Source organism: Neopelma chrysocephalum, unplaced genomic scaffold (assembly GCF_003984885.1).
Source record: "Neopelma chrysocephalum unplaced genomic scaffold, ASM398488v2 Primary Assembly neopelma1_26, whole genome shotgun sequence".
Lineage (NCBI taxonomy): Eukaryota > Metazoa > Chordata > Aves > Passeriformes > Pipridae > Neopelma > Neopelma chrysocephalum.
In genome coordinates this window covers 6,875,412-6,896,880 of record NW_020897695.1, presented here as the reverse complement: position 1 = coordinate 6,896,880, position 21,469 = coordinate 6,875,412, and the positions used below count along the sequence as shown (strand labels likewise).

Below are 21,469 nucleotides of genomic sequence, written 5' to 3'. Positions count from 1 at the left end.
CGTCCCTTGCGTATGTGGAAAGAGCGCGGGTTGGCTTTGAAAGGAGGGAAGAAGCTGAGGGCTGTCGTAGAAAGGGAAGCGCTGTAGAGCTGCTCGGTGGAGGGGTCCGGGGTAGGAGGAGAGAACCTGGACTTGGAATTGGTGTTACAGGAGGGGCTTGCAGCCCTGAGGGCGTCCTCGGGGTGGTCGGGGCCGTAGGGAAAAGGTCGATCTGTGAGTGAAGAGGTGGGAAGGAGCCTCCTGCCTTAGGGGCAGCGGGTGGGTCAGCAGGACTGTCTTCAGGTCGCTGTCTTCCAGAGCGAGATGTGGGCTGTCTGTCGTCCCGCCAAAGTCTCACTTATTGCCTCTTGTTCCTAGAGCAAAGCCTTTGCGGGCTACCAGAGGGGCACTGTTTTGATCCCATCTTCTTTTCCAGCTGTCTGAAAGGACAATATCTGAAGTTCCCAAGTTTCAGAGACACTTAGGGAGCAGGAGCTGTGGGCTTGTTATTGTGTCTTGGAATTGAACTTTATCATCTTCCAAAAGTTGTAATAGATCCAAGAAGGGGGTGTTTTATTGCTTTTAATGCGTTGGTTGGAAGTAATAAGTTTAGAGAAGGTGCTGGTGATAACTGACTCTAGAACTATTGAATCATTTTGAGCCGCCTTAAAGTCCTTTGAGAGCCCAAGCCCTGGCTCACACTGCAGAGAAGTGCTCCCCTCGTCTGTAGTAACAGTGGATGCTTTCAGGTTTTCGTGAGACCTGAGAGAAAGGAGGAGCAAAGGTGACCTGAAGGGGTCTGGTTCAGCCAATCAGTAACTTACCTGCCTTTCTCTTGCTCAGCTTTGAGGATAAATTCTTCAGTGGTTAAGCAGAAGACAATGAATCTTGATTGATAGATGGTGAGATAGCTGCATCTTTAATCAGATACATGTGCTTTACAGAGGTAGGAACTTTTAAGAAGTCTTGTTAAAGAAGAGTAACAGCAAACTTGTTCTTGTGTTTCTGTACATCTTGGAGGTGTTGGAAAAGAATGTAACAGCATTATTGAGGTGAACAAATCCTGTGTATTCTGATGGTGGACTATTTCCATGGCTCTAGTTACTGCATTTTATGTTGGTAATTCTCTTTTTCAATTTAAGAAGCTGGCAGCATGGAAAGGTATATAAAAATTATGAGCAAGTTTCTGGGTGTGCCACTTGAAATTAGACAGTTTAGACGTGGGAACAGCCCTAAGTAGAGAAGCTAAAATGATTCTCCTTTCCTTCCTGCAATACTCTGTGATCTTTATCAACTGTGGTCTTTGGGTAGCTCTTCAGAATTAAGGTTTTTACCATCTAGGTTGGACCAAGTAATTGAAAGTTTTACAGCTCATATAGAAAACTGCAGAATGAAGTGTGAAAATTACTGAGTAGGCATTTTTAATGAAACATGTTCTTAAATGAAATGGGGTTGAAATTATGGTGAGTCAACAGTTTCCTACAACTGGAAATAATCAAACTTTTCTTTCTCTAAAAACAGTAAAAGTTTGTGTTTTTGTCAACTCACAGTAGTTGTAGGGAAATAATCAGATTTTAGTTAAAACTGTGTTCATTTATTTTTTCAGAAAACAGTAGGAGGTTGTTTCTTTCTCTCTCACACATGCGTTTTAAATGGTGAAGGTAGGACTTTTGGGCCAGCTCCAAAAACCAAACCTGTTCCATGTCAGCTGCAGAATACTGGCATACAAAAGAACAATATTGTTGTAGTACTGAAATGGATGGGGGCTGTGGCCAGTGTGCCAGGCCAAAAAAACCCCCACATTAGTCCAGGTGGTGGCTCATGTGTAGATGGTCATATGCTGTCCTTGAGGGAGAGAAGTGCAGAGGTAGGGACAGAATAGTTTCAGCTGTCTGGTTTTAATTTGCTTGCCATATATCTGCTGGATGTGCAACCACTTGCTGTTTGATTGTAAGTTGTTTTGCAACTACCTTGGTTTCTTTAGACTTCTTATGAATATGTTGAAACCACTAGGGTGCTTCACTGCCTGAGTAATGTATTTTGCATTGTTAGTGGTTTCTTAATAAGACCACGAGTTAAACAATGGAAGGATAACAGAAGTAAGTCTGGCTCTAAAGATGAGGAAAGAGTTAAAACTTGGTGGGATGTTAATTTATGTTTCAAACTAGCAAATTCTGTGTACATAAACTGGTGCTCATATTTTAGTAAAGAGTTGTATGTGTAAGTTTAGCTTTAGATTCAGACAGCACACTTGTTCATGCATCAAATAGTTAGGAAACAATTACATGCAGTTGTGAAAAAGGAATGGTACTTTCTGTGGTAGAGAATTTACCTTAGAGTGAATTTCATAATGAGACATCATAGAAGTGTCAGGTGATACCTGCTTTTACTGTTGAAAGCAAGAGGAATTAAATGTTTATGGAAACAAACAGCAAGTTGTCTGTATTTTCAGCTAAATGCAGCAGAACTTAAAGAAATGTAACAGGTTGCCTGGTAAGCAGGTACAATTACCAGTGAGGGTATGAGAGTATAACAATTGAAAATGTTTATTGGGAAAATAACTTAGCGTTATAGGACTGAAAATAAACCAAGATAACCTCTGATTTATAGAATGTAGTTGTTATTTTTTTAAATGCTTTTTTTTCCTGTTCTGGTTGATGATTTTTTGGAATCAGCTTGCAGCTCTCAACTCTAATAGTTGGTAGAAGGTGGAGTTTTGACCAACAGAGTGATATAAATTACTTTTGGTGGATGATCTCCAAATGTCACTCACAAAAGTGTCAAATTGTATTAAGAGTTAGTTACAAAAGCATGATTTTGTAACTAGAAGAATTTTCATTTGTGAAATATAGTGACATTTTCTAATGCTAGAAAAACTTACTTTGAATGAAAGAAATAATTCTTTAGCCTCTGTGTGTGCTTAGGGACTACAGAAAATGAACTGTTGTAACGGTACAGTAATAGTTACTTACTATTTTTTTATAAATATGCCTTTTATGTTGAAGGTGAAGTAATTCCAAGTAACCACTGTGAAGTGTGTTGATTGTGATACAATGGTAATGCCCACAAAGCTACGGAAGAATGTTTCAAACAAGCAACACTTCATCACTTACTTCTGTCAATGTTTTCAAGACTTTCTCCTTGACCCTAATTGCTACACGAGCCTGATAAATTGAAGCTGAGACTGCTGAAGACTTTGAACATGACTTCCATTTTCCTGCCCTTTATGAAGGGATAGATTTCAGGTCTAGGAAATGCTAGCTTAATGTGAATATTTACTGAGTGTCAATGTGACTTTTCTTTTTAAAGAATATAATATCAGATCTGTGTGCTTCTCAGATGGAGCAGAATGGAAATAATGTAAATTATTAGAAGATAGAAATTATATATTTGGTTTATACTGATTCATACTTGGTTTGAATAAATACTGTAATTGTATACTGGTAAATGAAAAGATACAACCTTTCAAATAATTTAAATTCAGATATTACCACCTTAGTTTACTTTGACAATATTAAGTTAAAAGTTATTTTTATTTTTTTAAAACATAGAGAATGTAATCAATAAAATAGTAGACTCAAAATTAAAGAACCCCACCCACAAATAAAGTCCACCCCAGTCCTTCTGTTAAAGGAAACTTGTCTGTCTTTTATTGTTTCATTTGAAATCAAATACTCTTAACTGTAATAAAGGGATGACTTTCAGTTTGACTTGGCTTTTAATAATTTGTTCTGAGAGGATTAAAACAAATCTTCCTCTTGAATAATGTCTGATAACTCCTAGTATATGCCATAATTCACTTGTTATGGCTTCTGCACTAGGTGTTTTCTAACTTTATGGGTAAGTTTTTTGCATCTGAAATCTGAACTGGACCTCTCCTGCCCCAAGGATCTGCCCACCATCTCTGTTCTGAGCTTCAGCCATTGCTCTGATTTGGGGGCAGGGGCTTTTGGACAGGAACAACACAGAAGTTCCCTCCTTCTGCCATTATAGCGCTCAGAGGAAGAGTGTCAGGATATGACAGTGTGCCTAAGAGTTGGAGTGTGTTACTGCTCTACCACAAGTCTGTTTCTGTAAGCTATCAGGGTTCTGCATGTCTGAAGCACAAATATGATGTAATATGACCAAATCCTAATCAAATCTTCCATTTTTAGAAATAAGCATACTCTCCTAGAGGTAAACGAAGTGTAAATAGTTATTATTTTTATTATTGCTTATTACCAGTTTATTAATTTCAGAGCAAAAGTAGGTGGTTGAAGTTTCTACCCCCGAGTCCTCTAGACCTCTTTAGTTGCCTCTCCAGACCCACGTTAAAGCTCAGAATTAACTTTCTGTACTTTCCACTTCTTTATCTGGATCAGGCCTTCTGTTTCTCTGCGGGCTGAAGCTGGGCCTAGAGCACAGTTGTCATATATGTAACAGTTGTTATATATACTGTTAGTTACTCTCTTATCTTTCCTCTGCTACACTGTGGTATCTGCAGAGGGCGGGGGAAAAAAACTCTAGTGGTGTTGCCAAGTCTTGTTTCAGTGCTCTTCTCTTGCTTTTTGTGAGTATCTGTCTTTTGCTATTATGTTGAGCAGAGAACTGGCGGGTTTATTTGTCCTGTGTGTATCCTTTGCCCTTCCCCCCCCCCCCCCTTTTTTTTTTTTTACTGTTATATGAAGGAAAGGCAGTCAGACCTGAAATGGTTGCCCCAATGTATTAATATTTACTTTTATTACACATAATGTGTTCTGTAGGCTTTGAGCTAGGTATTTATATCAGCAGCTGAGGAGAAGCAGTGTTCCCTCTTGCCCTTGTTGAGTTTCTGATTCTGATGCCCTTAAGAAAGCAGTGTTGCAAAGAGATGTCACGACTCTCCTGAGTATCCTAGCACTAGGATCCTATCCTAGAGGGAAATGTTTGTAGCTCAGTTGGGTGAGTCAGACACAATAGTTCTGAAGAGGAATTCCTCAGATGTTATGGTTTGCCTGCCAAGAAAATGTGGTTGCCTCTAATCCTCTATCCTCCACACACCATTCAGTTAATTCTTTTATTGCTCAATCTTCTCTGTGTTAGAGTGCTGAATAATGCAGGATCAAAGAAGTGATAGAGGTGATATCAGGTAGAGGCTTGGTGCTGGGACAGAATCGGGGCCAGTCTCACAGCTCAGTAGTGTGCATCTTCACCCTCTGCATTCTGAGCTGGGAGCAAACCTTGCTCTGGTGTGGGTGAAAGAATGATGAATGCATAGAAGTGGGGAACTAAATTGTAATCAAGTCTGGGAAGGAAGGTGTATCTTAGGAATTGGGGAGGAATTGATTTTTAAAAGTATGTGGGGATTAGTTTAGGTGTTTGATGGAGAAGGTGCACATTCGAGCACATCCTCCGTTAATGTTCTACCTGTCTAGATTTGTGTGTGTACATTTAGTTTCTAAGATGCCCAGGCTGTATTAAAGAGTAAGTAAGGAATTACTTTATTTTGACAGATAAAGTAACCTTTCCAAATAAAAGAGCATATAAATAGTCTAAGATGCACAGTTTAGGGTTGAAAAAATTACCATTTAAATTTAGTATTTAATTTTCATAGACTTTATTTTTCCAGAAGTAGATTTTTACCTTGCATCTAAACTGTCTTGTGTGTCTGTGTGCAAATGCAGTTTTCAAATGCATGTTTATGTTTCAATAAATGACAAGCAGCACATGTGATTCATAGCTGATGGATGTGGGTGATTCCGTCCCTGGGAGTGAGTTTTTCTGTATATTATCGATTATATAGAGTGAACTTAGAAATGAAAACCATTACAGAAAACTTAATTTTCCTCATTTAAAGTAGTAAATTTTTTGCAAGTCACCCACAGTGAAAATATTATTTTGCACTATATAGGTGTTTTGAAAGTATTCAAAAGCAGATTGAGCAAAAAATATGTAGTTCTACATATGTATAACTGTGTTTGAAAATGGAATGCTTGGAGACCTAGTAGTGTACTCTCAAGTACTTCTGTTGGAATCCAGGTATTTTTTAACAATGTATTTTAATGCTAACGTTCCAGATTTAAAGTGAATACTAAACCAAACCATATAAAATGTTATTACATAACTTTGAAAATAAATACTAAAATTTGAAATGTATTGTAAGTTCCAGCAACCAAAAGAGGTGTCAAGATCAAATCATACCAAATATTTGTTAATTTTTATTCAAAAATGTTTCCTTGCCATTTTCTTCTGGTGTTTCAGTAATGAGTACTCGAAAGTTTGTTGTGAAAAGGAGGGAAACATTCCTTCCCTCCCTGGTTGGTGAGGATCAGATCTCCTGGTTTTAAAATTTCAGTGTGGGTAAAAATGCTTTTACTCTTATGAACTAGGTTCTTTTCAGTTGTGTTTTGAAATGTGTGTTGTTAACTTATTCTATGATATCAGCTCATCTAGTTTCATTTAATAAAGCTATTTTAATATCCTGTGTCTTAATGCAATTCCAATTTACCTAGAAATGCAGTTTGCCACTGGAAGTAAAGTACTGCTTCTAATTTTTCCATTATTAAAATGATAAATCTGTGTGTTTGTTACACTCTCCACATCTAAGCAACTTCAGTGTTTTTTTTCAGCAGGTAAGAAAAAAAAGGTGTTAGCAAAGTTAGTTAGTGTAAAGACTGCTTGAGTTAAAACATGTTTGAAAGCCTCAGATCTAAACATCAGATCTATATTTTCTTTTGAACATAATTTAAAAAGTTACCTTAAAGAAGGAAGAAAAAAAATATATAAGAGGATTAAATTGCTTGATCTAGTATGTATTTTTTCTTGATTGGTGAAGTAGAATTGCAATTGAGATCTTAAGCTGTCCTCCTTTCATGGAAGCAGCGTGTCTTGAAGGGGTACTGATTTCTTTTGCTCTTTTTTTAGTGTATGAGTGAGCCTGGTTAGACTTGGGCTTCCTCTTCCTTGTTGAAGATGTTGAAAAGTTGCAAGAAGAGCAGGTGTATGAAAAACAGGACAAATATCTGCCCTAGTAAGGTGCCAAAACCAGAGAATGTTCTGAGTTGGAAGGGACCCACAAGGATCTTCAAATCCAACTCTTCAGGGAACAGCCCTTCCAGGAACTGAACCCACAACCTTGCCATTATTAGCACCAGACTGTAACCAACTGAGCTAATCTCAGTGTTAAAAGTACCTCTGTCCCAGATTATTCTGAGTTGGAAGGGACCCACAATGATCATTGAGCCCAATTTGTGAGTGGCCCATACAGGGGATTGAACCCATGACCTTGGCATTATTAGTGCCACGCTCTGACCCACTGAGCTAATCTCAGACCAGCTCTCTCAATCTGTGAGGAGATCTTTGAGGAGAGAGCAAGGAACAATATTTTCTTGTCATGACAAAATCACAGGACCTTTAGGGTAACATTTAGAAGTTATTTTCTTATAAATCAAAAGAGGCTGAGATAAAGTAGAGAAAAAAAATTTTAAAAGGACACTCTTGCAACCAGATAACTTGGTATGTAATATTTCCATAAGAGCAGTTAGGATTCTGGGGTCATCCCCTAAGCAGAGCATCTTTACTTATGAGAAATAGGTAAGTGTGAGCTTCACTGGAGGTTTTTCCAACTGTGTAAGCTTTGGCAGCTCTGGGTTATTTGGACTTTTTAGTGAAGATAGTGTAGTAGTGTATGAACACTTCAGTCTTATGTTTATTCCCTTGGTAGTTGTGTACCATAATATAAAGATACAAGAATGACAAGGTGTCTGGGGAAAATAACACGGTTCTGCTGATCTAGAGAGAGTTCTACTGCATGCAGTCATTCAGGCTGTTCCTCCAGGCATCAGCACAGAGCTTTATGGTGTCTGAGGTAGTGGGTTGTGTCTTACATTGTTTAGTGACCCTAACTTAATATTTTCCACCACTGTTATATTACAGTATTGTCATGAAAACGTTTAGGTATTGTGTCACAATCTTGGAGTAAAATGGAGGCAAGTTGCTTGGAGGAGAGCAGTTGCACGAAGTGAGGCAGCTGTTCTATTTTGTTATTAAGTAGCCCCAGGAGAGTTTTTTTCTTAAAATCATGAATAAGAGACTGTAAAAGCATGTGAGAAATTGGCTGAGGGGGAAGTTCCTTATTGGTCTGCTGGTGGAAAGGGAGGGAGGTAGTCCAGATGCTTGAGAAAACAATCCTGAAGTTGTATCATATTAACCTATCCTTCCTGATATTAGTTAAATCTTTCAGAATATGCCATGTAGACTTTTTTCTTTGCCAGTTAAGTGATAAACATACATGTCAGGTAACAGAAAGATGATGAAAATGCAGAACAATTTAAAAATTATTTCAAAAATATTTGAAGTTATTTTATGCATCTTTTATATAGTACCTTTTATGGAGAGGTGGATTCTTCTGCCTGCCAAGGCACAGTTCTTAAATTGCAAATTAAAGGGTAGAGTTTTGATGATCTCCAAGATTGTCAGCACTTTTAGTGAACAATCCTGAAAGGCTTTTCCTAATTACTTCTGTAGGAATGTTGTTGTGGGAGGATGAGTGGCTGAGGAAGGGGGGGGGAGTTTTGGAACAGTATTTAGGCTTTATTGACTCATTGATGCCTCTCTTTTCTTCCTTCTGCATTGCCGTAAATGTCTGGAACACCAACCCTCTGTTCCTTTCTCATGGAGTTTACTAGAGTATGCAGTATATTTATGAGACTTGTAAAACATTTCAAGATTTGTAAAGTCTCTAGAGGAGCGGTAGCTGTTGTATAGAAGGAGCTGAGCAATTAAGCTACTTTTTCTGTTTTTTTAAAGAGCACTGGATTCATATTTATTTTAATATGGTAGAAAAGAATAGATTTTGAAAATAGAGATTACCAGAAAATATGGCTGTGTTACCATGGATGCTTCTAACAATAAAAAAGCAGGTTTTATTGTTGAGCAAACTGTTGTATGAATGTTTAAAGTTTGTTTGATGTTTGGGACAGGAACAAAAAAAAAACCTAAAACACCAACAAACAAACAAAAAAACCCCACAAGCAAAGAACAACAAAGAAAGCGAGCGTATTTTCATTTACATTGTGCCTTGTGTTAAGTAAGTATGTTGCTATTGCTTTTCTGTTGAAGATTCTAGGGAGCAGACTTCTAACGGTTACTACTGATCATCCGGTATTCATTTTTAGGGCACCCTGTATATTAGAAGTACGAAAAGCTCAAGGATCACAGTCAAGGTGTTTTAGTATTTCAGTGCAAGGTTGACAGGGAAATAACATAAAGGTACACCAATCCTAATATAATGATGGCTGTTACATTCATGAGAGTTCAAGAATTTGCTTCTCTTGTATAATGGAGAATTGCTTCCTATTGCATTTGGATAAGTAACCTCTAGGTGATATTTGTGCTCTCCTCTATTACTAATACAATGTGACTAGTAGTCCTCAAGCTGACTAGAAAAGTCTGGGTTTGGGGTGCTAGGAATAAAATCTTCATGTGTGGGTTCAGTGACTGCTGCCAATGTGTTGCAGCTTGACGTGTGTTACTGTGCCAGTCAACGTGAGCTGAAAAGCCACCCTGTTGGATTTGTTCTCTCTGTGTGTTCTCTTGCAGCATGAATGTCTTAGTCATGAATGTTGTCTTATTCATGCCTGAAGTTTTTTCTATGGTTATTTTCTAAAGTTTGTTTGCTAATCTGAAGATAGGTCAGCAGAGTAAAAACACCTCGGCACAAATTCTCATGTACCTAAAAAGAATCTATCAGGTTGTGTCAAGTAATCATTGCAATGGGGAAACGTGAATGTGCTGGGAGTCTGGAATACTTTCACAGCGCCCAAACTGGTGATGCAGTAAAGCATTAAAAAAGATCAGGAATGTGGGAAACACTGAGTTATAAAGAGGTGCTGCCAGATACTGATAACCTGAAGTTCAGATGTCAGTACCTCTAACTTTTTGATTTCTTGGCTAGCAGAGAGTTTGTGTATGAGTTGGCTGATGGAACAGTTGACCAAACAGATTAGGTCATTCAGTGATCCAAAGGCTTCACTTAGTGGTTCTAAGGACCACTGTTCTAAGAATCTGTAAGAAAACTGTCATAAGTTACCTTAAAGTTTAACATTAATAAATTCCTTTTCTGTGGATGTATTTTTTTCCTTGCTTGTCTCTGATTTTTAGCTGGAAAAAAAAAGAGATTCTTAAAAGATTAATTTGTTACCAAAGTATTCATAGATGTACTTTTTGGTACTGTGTAAACAGTATCAAAATTTAGTATTGGAAGAGAACTTTTCGGTAGACAGACAACTAAGAAATTTCAGACCCTTAAAAAATTTAACAGTAAAATTCAGTTAATTTGTCATCGTGTAAGGGCAGATGTTAGACACTTCCTCTTAAAGAACATAGTGTATACTTAAGGTGAGGATCTGAATGTGCCGCTGATTGCATGCAGACCTGTGCCAAATAAAGCTGAGCTGTTGCTGTACTAACTTCATATAGGTGTGAATTCATATTTAAAACAATATACATAATTTTCTGGTCAGAAGTAATTACAGTGAGCTTACGTATTTGTACAAAAGTGGTATTCTTCAAGGACTGGTGGAGAAAGCAAATCCCTACATTTTTATTTAAATTTAGTGTGCTGTAATACTGTGTATTAATAATCCTAAAATATGAATGATACTGCATTTATTTTGTGTCCCTATCTATTAGGAAGATGAATCTATTTAATTCCAAGAATGTCATTTCATGGTGCAGCTAAGCAATCTGAATGATATCTGTTGAAAAGTGTGGTGGTTTTTTTTAACCATATCCTCCTAGCTGTGTTTCTGCTCTTTTCCTTGCACCACTAGTTGCCTGATTCTCTAGCAAGCTTGTTCACAAAAATTGATTGCTTGTAGCTGATGAAAAATGGAGGGAAAGCTGTGTTTCCTCCCTGAACTGGCTTGTTGGGAGGTGGATTTGATTCCACTGTAAGGAGCGGAGAAGCAGGGAAGGAGGGAAGAAAGAAGGAACTTTTCCCTTTTGGCAGCAATTAACTGTTGCATTTTTCTACAATGGGGAATTCTGACAATTCAGAAGCCGTTCCACAACTGAATCATCATCACAAAAGTGTACATAATGTGCTATTTTCAGAGTCAAGAGCTAAGTGTCAGAATCAGGAGATTAAAAAAGACCCCAAAACATGAGGAATTTAAAACAAACACGTTAGTGTCACTGGAGTGAGACTAGTTCTGGATGAATGTACCAGAAGCTCGTTTCCATGATCAGCTTTGGGAAAGATGTGATAGAGAGATTTAGTTCATGCCACTAATGGTATGCAACAGTCTATGGAAATTTGCTGTGGTAAGAGGGAACTGTTACTTTTGTGTGCTTTCGTCTTGGCAGGAGAGACCAACCATTTGTTAAACACAGCAGGAGAGTGGTTTATTTTGAAACTCCCTCCAGTTTTGTTTTCATGGTGGGAGGTATTCTTATCCAGAGTTGTCTTTGGGAAAATTGCAAAATGTTTAGGTAAAAATTTATTCGTTGTCTATTTTTCTAAGGCAAGAAGAGGCCATTGCAATCCAATTTATAACACCATGCTGCAGTCAAGTGCATGTTATCTATAGAATTACCCAGTAATTACCATATTGCACCTATATGCTTCTTATTTTAGCGTATCTTCCTCAGAAGACGTAGTTTTGTTTTGAACTGTAATCACTGGATTTCATTGCTTAATAACCTCCCAAGGTTCTACAGCTTAATTACACTCAGAATTTACTGTCTTGTCCCACTAAATGTGCTTATCTTACACTTTATTTAAGGAAATGTAGGACACAGGGCATGTGCTTTTCTAAATTTTTATGTCCCAGGGCTGCATTTGCCTCTTCAGGAGTATGTATCAGGAATATTCATTATATGGAGTAGTTTTGATGTTAAGGCAGTAAAGACAAAGCCAAAGGGAAGGTATCTTCTTTTTCACATACGTATTCTCTTCTAAGTTGATTTATGCTTGTCTGACTATCTAGAAAATGAACCCTTTTTTGCCATTTCATATGGGTAAAAAACAATGGGCAGACTAAAGAAAAATTGTTTGTTTGTTTTGTTGGGTTTTTGTTGTTGTATGGAGTGTGGAGGAGAAGATGACAGTGGCCAATACAGAATCAAGTCTCTATAAGAGGGGAGAGACATTAACATTTTTCGGGGTTTTCAACTTCTTGCGATGGTGTGGAATTCAGCTACTTAAATAGAAGTTAAGCTTAGAGTACGGAGTCAGTCAAACCAATGTATAATCCAGTTATGGCAGGATTGAAACTGATGATGAAACCTGCCTTCTTTGTTGTAGCTTTACATTTTATTGTGTATTTAGATAGGAATAGCTTTTCTCTGGTGCTGCCAAACTCTCCAGGACAAATGTGTATTAAGATTTAGCTCTATTAAGTACAGCTGTTTTCAGCATAAATAACCAAACTCAGCATGGTGGCTCAACGTGATTTCAAAATGCAAAGAAAGATGACATGACCCAGTTTTCATTAAAAAAAGGCAATAAAAATCTCTGACTTAATATGGATGTCACACACGCTGTGTTATATGTAGAAATGTCAATGGGTGAGACTAACAAGAAAAAAAAGGCGAAATGGGAAGAAAGAAGATGCCAAAATGAAATATGTGAGCTCACAGGCTGAAGATAGAGAGTAAAATTTTGTTGCCAAACTGTTGTCTGTTAGAGGCTTTTTGGGTTCTAACTCTTGAGATCACCAAAGGAAAGAATGACTACAGCTTTCACACAATATCAGATGAATGTATGGCAAACACAACTGCAAAAGAGAAGCTCTGCAGTCATTGCAGTCATACTGGAGAAAGCATTTACCATGATAAAACACAGTTCCAAGAATGTGCACGATAGTCCTGATGTAGCAAGTCCTGTCAGCTGAGGATCGGTGTGTTTCCCCATACAGTTACCACTGTACTGTGTTTAAGAGCATCTGTGGGAAACTGGCACCATCTGAGGTCACAGTATGAAGTATTAACTTCATGTCTTCTAAGAAGGATGCACAGTCTAATAGGTTTTAGCTTTCCAAACTACTTAAGGATGGTCATCTCGCTGACTTGTACATGTGAATGTGAATGTTTGTCCTCAGCCTGGAGGGTTAGAAAGTCCACAAGATTATGAAGAATCTGTAAAATCTTGAATGTCACAAGAACATTGGGAAAGTCATACACTGTGTTTAAAAAAATAAATAAATTAAAAATCGACAACATTAAAGTTGCAAAGCAGACCCTGAAAATTGGATAACCTGTAAACAAACAAGCAAAAAGCAGTCTTACTGTGAAGCAGAAGACTTAAGCCCTTTGTGACACTTGGTTAATTCTCTTTAGGGGTTTTCTTATGAAACAACACCTGATGCTGTTTTGAGAAGTGTTATTGGAGCTTTAACAATATGAAGAACTTTCATATAGGACAGAATACCAAAGGCATTCTTGAGACAATCCCAAAATATACAGAACAACATTATGGTTAAGCGCTTGCCCAGTTTAAAAAAAAAAAATTAAAAAGGGGGTGAGGGAGGATTTTCATGCTAAATTTACGTGTATTTTAAGTAGTAAAAACTCTGCATTTGAAAGCAGTTTTAAATTTTGGTGGATTTTTGTTTGTTTGTTTGTTTGTTTTCCAAGTTATCAAGGAAAACATAGTAGGAAGACTGTGGAGGATGTTTGTGTCCATAGATCTATATCCAGGGTTTGCTGATGAAGATTTTCACTTTTTTGGAATAAGTTCTAAACATTGCTTGCACTGTAAAAATGTCCATTCAAGGCAGACACACAGGGATTCAGAACTGGTCTTCTGAGTACAGCACAGCTCAAAATGCTTGGTCTGGGAAACTGCAGTTCTGTGGACTTCTGATCCTTGCATGCTTGCATAATAACATTCATTTGTGAAGTTGAATACTTTCTGGCATTTGATTTTATGCTTGTATTTCAATGGAGTGTTAAGTTCTGAGTGTTTATAACATGAGTATTTTTTGCATACAGAATATGTACTGTACTTGGAGTATTATACAAATAAAATCCCTATGACAATCAAACAAACTTTTAAGTAGGGCATGCTGGAAAAGTGCTTGTGTAGTCTTAGTAAAAACTGTAGAATTAAAATTCTTTAAGGCTACTTTTTCCTTTTTTTTTTTAATATTCATTGACCATGAAAATGTTATGCTGATCCTTTGTGTATTTTTCTCCCCTCTTAAATCATATGTTATCATGTTCCAATTAGTTTGTTATAAATGGTAATAGACATAGGTGTCACAAGGAGTAGAGTAACAAGATCTTTACTACTACTGGGTTACAGCAATCTCCCTGTTTCCCAAGAGGTGACACTTCTACAGGACTAGATTTTTTTAGGCAGCAAAGTTTGTCTTGGTGTGACCTCTATTGTCTATCAACATTACAAAAATTTGGAAGCATCTCAAGAGAAGATGGAGTTTTGATACTCTATATTTATTACTCATAAATTGGAAAGTATGAACTCCAAGTTGTCAGTAAGGCTTTCCCTGGAAAACAGAAATGCATTTCCTAGTGTTGTATTAATGGCAATAGCTTGTAGGAATCCTTTCCCAATAATTCTACTCTGTAGTAATTTTTTACAATCTAGAGATACTCATTCAGCCCTAATAAAATTGACTTATTATAATCTTCTGACTCTTACTCTACTTGTCCCACAACACTTTTGCTGTTGGAGGTAGGAAAATTGTAGCCTAAATCTTTGAGGCTAAAATTTGAGTTCTTATTTTGTGTTAATGTGTTTGTGGAGCTGTGGTGTGTGGTTAGACCCTAGTCCTCAGTTGCTGTACTGGTGGAAGCATTTTGGAGAGCTGTTTCAGAACAATCCTAAGAATACAGTACTGATGTACATGACAGCTGAAGAACTGGTATGTGATCACTGCCCATCATGTACTTCACCAATTGTAAAAACTTGAAGCCTAGGAACTGGGAGCAAATAAAACAGTTCAGTTTGAACAAGATTCTGGTGGTCTTTAAACCTGTAGTTCTTTTGTTTTCTATATGAATTGCATCTCCTCTCTTCCGTTTTTTTCAATACTTACTTCATCTCAGAAGTATTATTTTGTTTTCCTGCCATTTACTGGTCCCTTTAGAACAAGTGAGCATAGTAAAACTGTGCTAACAGAGCTGTGGAAGCAGTGAGTGAGCTAAGGATGACTCCTATGAGGTATGATGTAAAAAATTATCATAAAGTAAAAAATATTTATATACACATACAGTTAAACTCATTGGAAGCCTGGACATCATTTAGAGAACTACTTCAGTGAAATAAAATTTATGTTGCAACTATTGGCAGTGCTTCTTTAGTAACAATTCTCATTCCTTCTCTTCCATGTATCAGTTTCATGTATCTGTTTGCAAACTCCTGTTTCATTTCTGCCTGATTAGCTGATACATGGCTAATCTTTTTAGGGTGGTGGTTACAGGGTTGTCATGGTTTAAGGCCAAATAACAGTGGAGGCTAAATTAACTTGGATACCAAAGCCCTCTAATCACACGTGATTTTGCAACCTCCTTGTTTGGCAGGAGATGTGATGGAATCCAGAAGAATAGCCATGAGAGTTTGTGTTGTGGTTCCAACTCTGCTGCATGTAATCCTGGTGCAGGATTGTGAGGTTCCCTGGAATCTTTCTCTCTCTTACTCTGGATGCTGTCAGATATAGGACTAGGTAGTAGAGAATTTAATTCTCATTTGGCATGTTCAAGTTTTCTCATGGCTGTTGTCATTGCTGGTGCACACAGCCTGCTTGTCTCTAAGTTTCTGGAAGTATGTGTTTCGTAGCATTTCCGTAAATAAATTAGAAAAATATCGTTTCTAAATGTTGGAAAAAAAAGGTAATTTCCCCTATTCTGAATAGAATTAAATGCTTTATTCCCGTACCTGGTGGGCTGGGCAGGGGGAGGTGTAGAGGCATCAAAGCTTGAATACGAGAAGCTGAAGAATATTGGATTAATATATGGATAATTGTATGCTATAGGTTGGTATTTGGCTTTTTGATTCTGCTGAAGTTGTTTATGTGAGTTCAGTATCCTGCGCTCCTTTTTCCTGTGAGTTTATATGGTTTCTTACTCTTTGCTTTCAGTGCTATCTGAGGCTGCAATAAAGGCTAGACTGAGAGAGAAGTGATGAAACTTTCTTTTGGCTGCAAAATTTGCATGATGACTGCTTAATCAAGGGTTAGAGTTTAGCCTGTGTTTACTTTATGTAGATATGTACTGGGAACAGTTAAATGAGAGGAAAAAGATTTATCTGAGAGGCAAGTGGGTTTTGTCCTCATTATTTGTCTGTTGATGGTTTTTACTAGTCCTGTAACACCTGCTTCAAAGTTGGTAAACCCCCTGTAAGAGAAGCAGTCTATTTCAGGTACTGGGCAGCTGGGGACAGAATTTATTAGGTCTGCTAGCCAGGACACTAAATTGTGTGAGTTCAAGTTATGTTTATTGGTATTTTTGAGATAATTCCAATTTACGGGTCGGAATGCATTCTGTAAAGTGTCATACCTAGTCTCTTTGTTTATACGGCTTTACTGTCTCAGAATAGGGCTATTCTATATTTGGTCGTTCGCAGATATTTTAACTTTTATGTGGTTTTCATTCAATGGCAAGGAGATATTTATCAGAAAAAAAATTGCTGAAAGTGCCCCAAATCCCTGTATCCTCCCCCCACCAAGGTGGATTAGTTTACTGTAGCACTGCTTGTTCTTCGAGACATTTTTCATAAAATCCAAACATATCAGGCTTGAATTCTGTTTAAATTGCTATGTTAGCCTATATGATTCTCTTTTTTTACAGTCCTTGGCTTATTTCATAGAATTGCAGAATGGTTTAGATTGGAAGGGACCTTAAAGATCATCTAGTTCCAATCCCCGCTGCCATGGGCAGGGATACTTTCCACTGGACCACATTGCTCAGAGCCCCATCCAACCTGGCCTTGAATAATTCCAGGGATGGAGCATCCACAACTTATCTGGGCAACCTGTTCAGTGCCTCACCACCTTCACAGTCAAGAATTTCTTCCTAAAATCTAATCTAAACTTATTGTCTTTCACTTTGAAGCCATTCCCCCTTGTCATTTCCCTACATGCTCTTGTCTTGTAAATAGTCTCTCCCCTTTTATCATGAAGCATTCTAAACTGGGATTGTACCAGGTTTAATCACTTCAATAGAGAATGGAAATTATAGCAATTGAGAAGCCATAGGAGAATCATTACAGTATTTCTTAATTCCCACTGAATGAATTGTCCACACTATAATTGTAAAAGAGCAGTTTTACTGTTATCATTCAGAACAGTAATCAATAGTTTGGATTCAAATGCTTAAGCACAAAATGGTGTTATAAATACTTAGTCTGAGGAGATGGCTGTCTTTTGTAATATGCTGTTGTTTCCTTATTTTAGTTTATCATGCTTAGTAAATCAATTCAAACTAAAGTTTGAATATGTTACAATTTGTTAAGAATCTGTCATATAATCTGTTGCATTTCTTTCTCTGGAAGGAGAGCTTGATCTTAATACATCTGAAAACTGAACATTTAAATTATGTGACAAGTTTTGATTGTAATTTAAATCTCTGCCAGATTTTGTTTGTATCTTCAGAGTGACAGATTGAATGAATGAGGTTGATTGTTGGTTTGGGTTTTTTTTAGACATTATTTGATAATCAGATGAATGCTTCAAAAAAAGAAGACTCAGAAAGTATTAATAAAAATGACACTTCTAAGAAGATGTCTGTTGAGAGAGTTTATCAGAAAAAGACACAGCTTGAGCACATCCTCCTCCGTCCAGATACGTACATTGGGTCAGTTGAACCCTTAACTCAGGTAAGTGTGACTAAATTTAGAATCTAATAGTTTTTGCTGTTTTAATGAGGAAATTACTACTCTGGTTAATAAATAGGCATATCTGAATTATATTGAGTTCTGAATGTTAAAAACTAGTCATGTCTGTGCATGCATGAGTAGGAAAAGGACAAGAGAAGACTTTTTAAAGTAGTGCTTAGTTCATCAGAAAAGACATACTCAGAAAATCTTGAAGTCCAGTCAAAACACAAACTGTGCGTAAACACACAGTTATGTGTGTATATGTCTGTGTCTACAAACATACCTCTGTGCACACACCTATATGTGCATATTTGTAAGTAGCATTTGTTCTAGGTCCAGAAATGCTTTGGTCTGTTTGTTTAGATAGAGAACAGAGAATTTAAGCCTCCTGCTGGCACTTTCTTCAGCTGTTTTGTGAAGTTGCAAATTGCTTTGAACCTCACTGTCTATACTGTTGGGAGTTCCCGCCAAGCAGAAAATAATGGATTTTCATTATGGAATTCTTTGTGGATACAGTTGTAATTTTTGCTAAACTTCTGCTCCTGCTTTTGTCTTGTATGCCAGCACCAATCAGACTGTTAAAGTTCCTTAAGGAAATAGAGAAACATAGACTCCTTTACCAAGACAGTAAATATTTTTATTTTATTTTGTTTACATGTAGTTAATGTGGGTTTATGATGAAGATGTAGGAATGAATTGCAGAGAAGTTACCTTTGTTCCAGGCTTGTACAAGATCTTTGATGAAATTCTTGGTAAGTATTTTTAACAATAATATTGCTTTAGCATTAAGGAGTACACACTTTTCCAAGTGCTCTCAAACTACATTATTTATATCTAAGTTTAAATCACAGAATTGGAGCCCCACTAAATTGTAGTGCATTCTAGGACTACAGAACGATTTAAACAGGGAAGACTTTTCAGTTGAACTTGTAAAAAAGTGTAAATATTTGTTACTGAATGTCCAAACTAGATAATTCTTTATGACCAATATTGTGACAAGATTTTTGATCTATGTAGTCTATGAGGGCTACAATCTTAAGTAACATTTGGAAGATTATTCCTGCTAAAGAATGCAACTTCTAAGTTGTCTGAGTGTTCACTTAAGTCATCATTTCATGAATCATTACAATTTCCTCCTTCTGTACAGAATGATAGTGGTGGTGGTCTTTCATGGATCATTTCTAGACTTCAGGCAGTTTTAAAATTAATAAGTATCATACTGCCATTACAAAACATGGTGACTGAGGCACAAACAAATGTTTTTTAGAAAATTATGTCACAAATGAGTTACTATGACTTACTAGTTTGTGGTATTCTCTTGGGACGCATTGAAGACTAGCCAGCAGCAGAGATGTGCAACATCTGAATACTGTGCTGTCTGCTGAACTGATATTTTGGACTAATTGACAGGAAATTTTTTAATGAAGTTTGTTGTAAGGATTGGCAGGATTACCTCATAAACTAAATTGTGGTTTACTGAGGTCAATGGAAGTTTTGTCATGACCTTCATTAGCTTCACAAGTTCCACATCTCTAAATCTATGCTTTACAGCATTGCTGTCTTTGAGGCAATAAAGACTGTATCTCTGCCAGGTGGAAAAGAATGCTTTTTTAATTTTTTTTTTTAACTGACTACTTAATTTGATAAATATGGGAAGGAAAATCTTTAATTACTTCTGGTTTGAGTGCTGCCTCATAGATGTAATTTTTAGGCTTCTCATGTTATATGGACCATATTGTCCCATTCAAAAGGAAGATCATTATCCTGTCGTTATTGTAGTACTGTATGGCTTATTGCTTCTTTATGTAGCACTGATAAGTGCTCCACAGAGTGTGGTGTGAGACCTAAGGGTCAGAGTAATAACATTATGAACATGGGACATTGTAGTTATGCATGCTTTTGAATGAAACTGCACTTAATGATTTTAGCAAAAACCCCTTGAAATATCTGATCTTATATTGAGATCCTTGCCATCTATTAAGATATTGTACTTTGGTGTTTTGGGGTTTTATCTTCATCTGTTTCATGGGTGACGAGACAAATACTGAAAATGACTGTAATGTGCTTTCATGGTTAGTGGCCACAGTCACGTTTCTGCTTTCTGTAGTTCATATACATGGGAGTGCAGTTTAATTAAATTTTCATCAAATGTTAATTTCCAGTTGTCCTTATTATGATCCTAAACTGTGTAGACCATTAGTTATAAGTCTCACAGGCTCTTTAGAGATAACTTTTGCTGCAGTCAAAACACTCATTAATGGATGTGACTTCTTTGGTGTGTTTCAGTGGCAAAACAAAGTGTAAACTGCTCTGATGATGAATATAGTTTTGTAGGGTTTTTCAGATACGTGATATAATACGTAGCCAAACAAGAGCAGCAACAGAAGAATGAAATGCTCAGTGTGTTAAGAATGGTTAGGAGAACAGGTTCACAAAATACACTTCTATATTTATTTCTGAGATAGTCTAGCTGCTTGAAATAGAGTCAGTAATTATAAGAAGCTTGAAAATATCTTCTTGCAGATACTTGGTCTTATTTGTAGACTTCAGTACTAAGATACAGAATATACAAAGAGCTACCAGATTAAGAAATACCTGGAGTATTGTAACTTGTGGTGGAATATGTATATAAACAGTTTTACAGACCAAGAAATTAATTATTGGTCCTATGAAGTGTTAATTTGTGCTACTTTGTTTCATAGTAAATGCTGCTGACAATAAACAGAGGGACAAGAACATGACTTGTATTAAAATATCCATTGATCCGTAAGTAAAAGCGTGTTTTCATTTGCTTTCCCTGCTAGTGCTATTGTAGTTTAGATTGGTACAAACAATTTTACTAATGAAATCGGATATCTTTAAAACAAAATATTTTTAGAATTATTTCTATTAGCTTCATATTTTAAGATGAAGAGGTGAATTAAAAGTGGTTAACAGTAAGTGCTACCATTCTGAATTTATAATAATTTGCTTTCCTAAACCATTCATTAATGTTTGATTGAATGAAACTTAAAACCAGAGGATCATAAAATTCGTGATGAGATGAAAGCTTGGCAGTACATAACTATATCCAGCTAGGTTACTTATAAATCTTAAATACCAGCTTTGAGGTTTTGTAACACAGTTTTGCACCTCTTGAACTTCTATGTTAACCCCTTTAGCATTAGGATAAGGTTGTGTTCTGAATTACTCAGCTGTATCGCACTGAAGCTTCATATTGCACACACATCATTACCAGTGTTTTTTGAAACTGAATACTTAGAGATAATTTCTAATAAGAAGTACTGCAGTTAAATAGATGCTGATTGGGTTCCTTTAGTAGTACCTTTTCAGCGACATTTAACTGAATAATAAATGTTTTACACACCTAGTTTTCAGACCTAACCTTTAAGATAAATATGCTGAGAAGAAATTTTTCTGCTTTTATCCTGGAGTGGGAAGGAAATGGTAGTGTAAATCTGCCTGACCCATCATGATTTTGAACTCTCTAATACTCAAAAATGAAAGTTCTGTGTAAGAGTTAGAAATATTAATGATGCCAGATATTGATGGATTTTGGCACCAATGCATAAAGTAAGTCACAACGTTTATCATAAATCAGAAATAATAGTTTGAAACAAATGATAATTTGGCTGTGTCTGGATGGACTTCAATGAAACATAAAAAGGTACATCTCTAACTTGAGTGTCATTC

The 21,469-nt window shown here is 36.7% G+C and overlaps 1 protein-coding gene across 4 annotated transcripts in view; it reads left to right on the top strand.

The window, feature by feature from the left end:
* Positions 1-21,469, top strand: part of TOP2B (DNA topoisomerase II beta) — a 64,635-nt gene that overhangs the window by 207 nt on the left and 42,959 nt on the right. For all 4 annotated transcript variants that reach the window (XM_027675405.1, XM_027675407.1, XM_027675406.1 and 1 more), the window contains exons 2-4: positions 17,603-17,776; positions 18,438-18,528; positions 20,479-20,542. In XM_027675405.1, the coding sequence (XP_027531206.1) occupies positions 17,603-17,776; positions 18,438-18,528; positions 20,479-20,542 (329 nt within the window). The remainder of the gene's footprint in view (positions 1-17,602; positions 17,777-18,437; positions 18,529-20,478; positions 20,543-21,469) is intronic.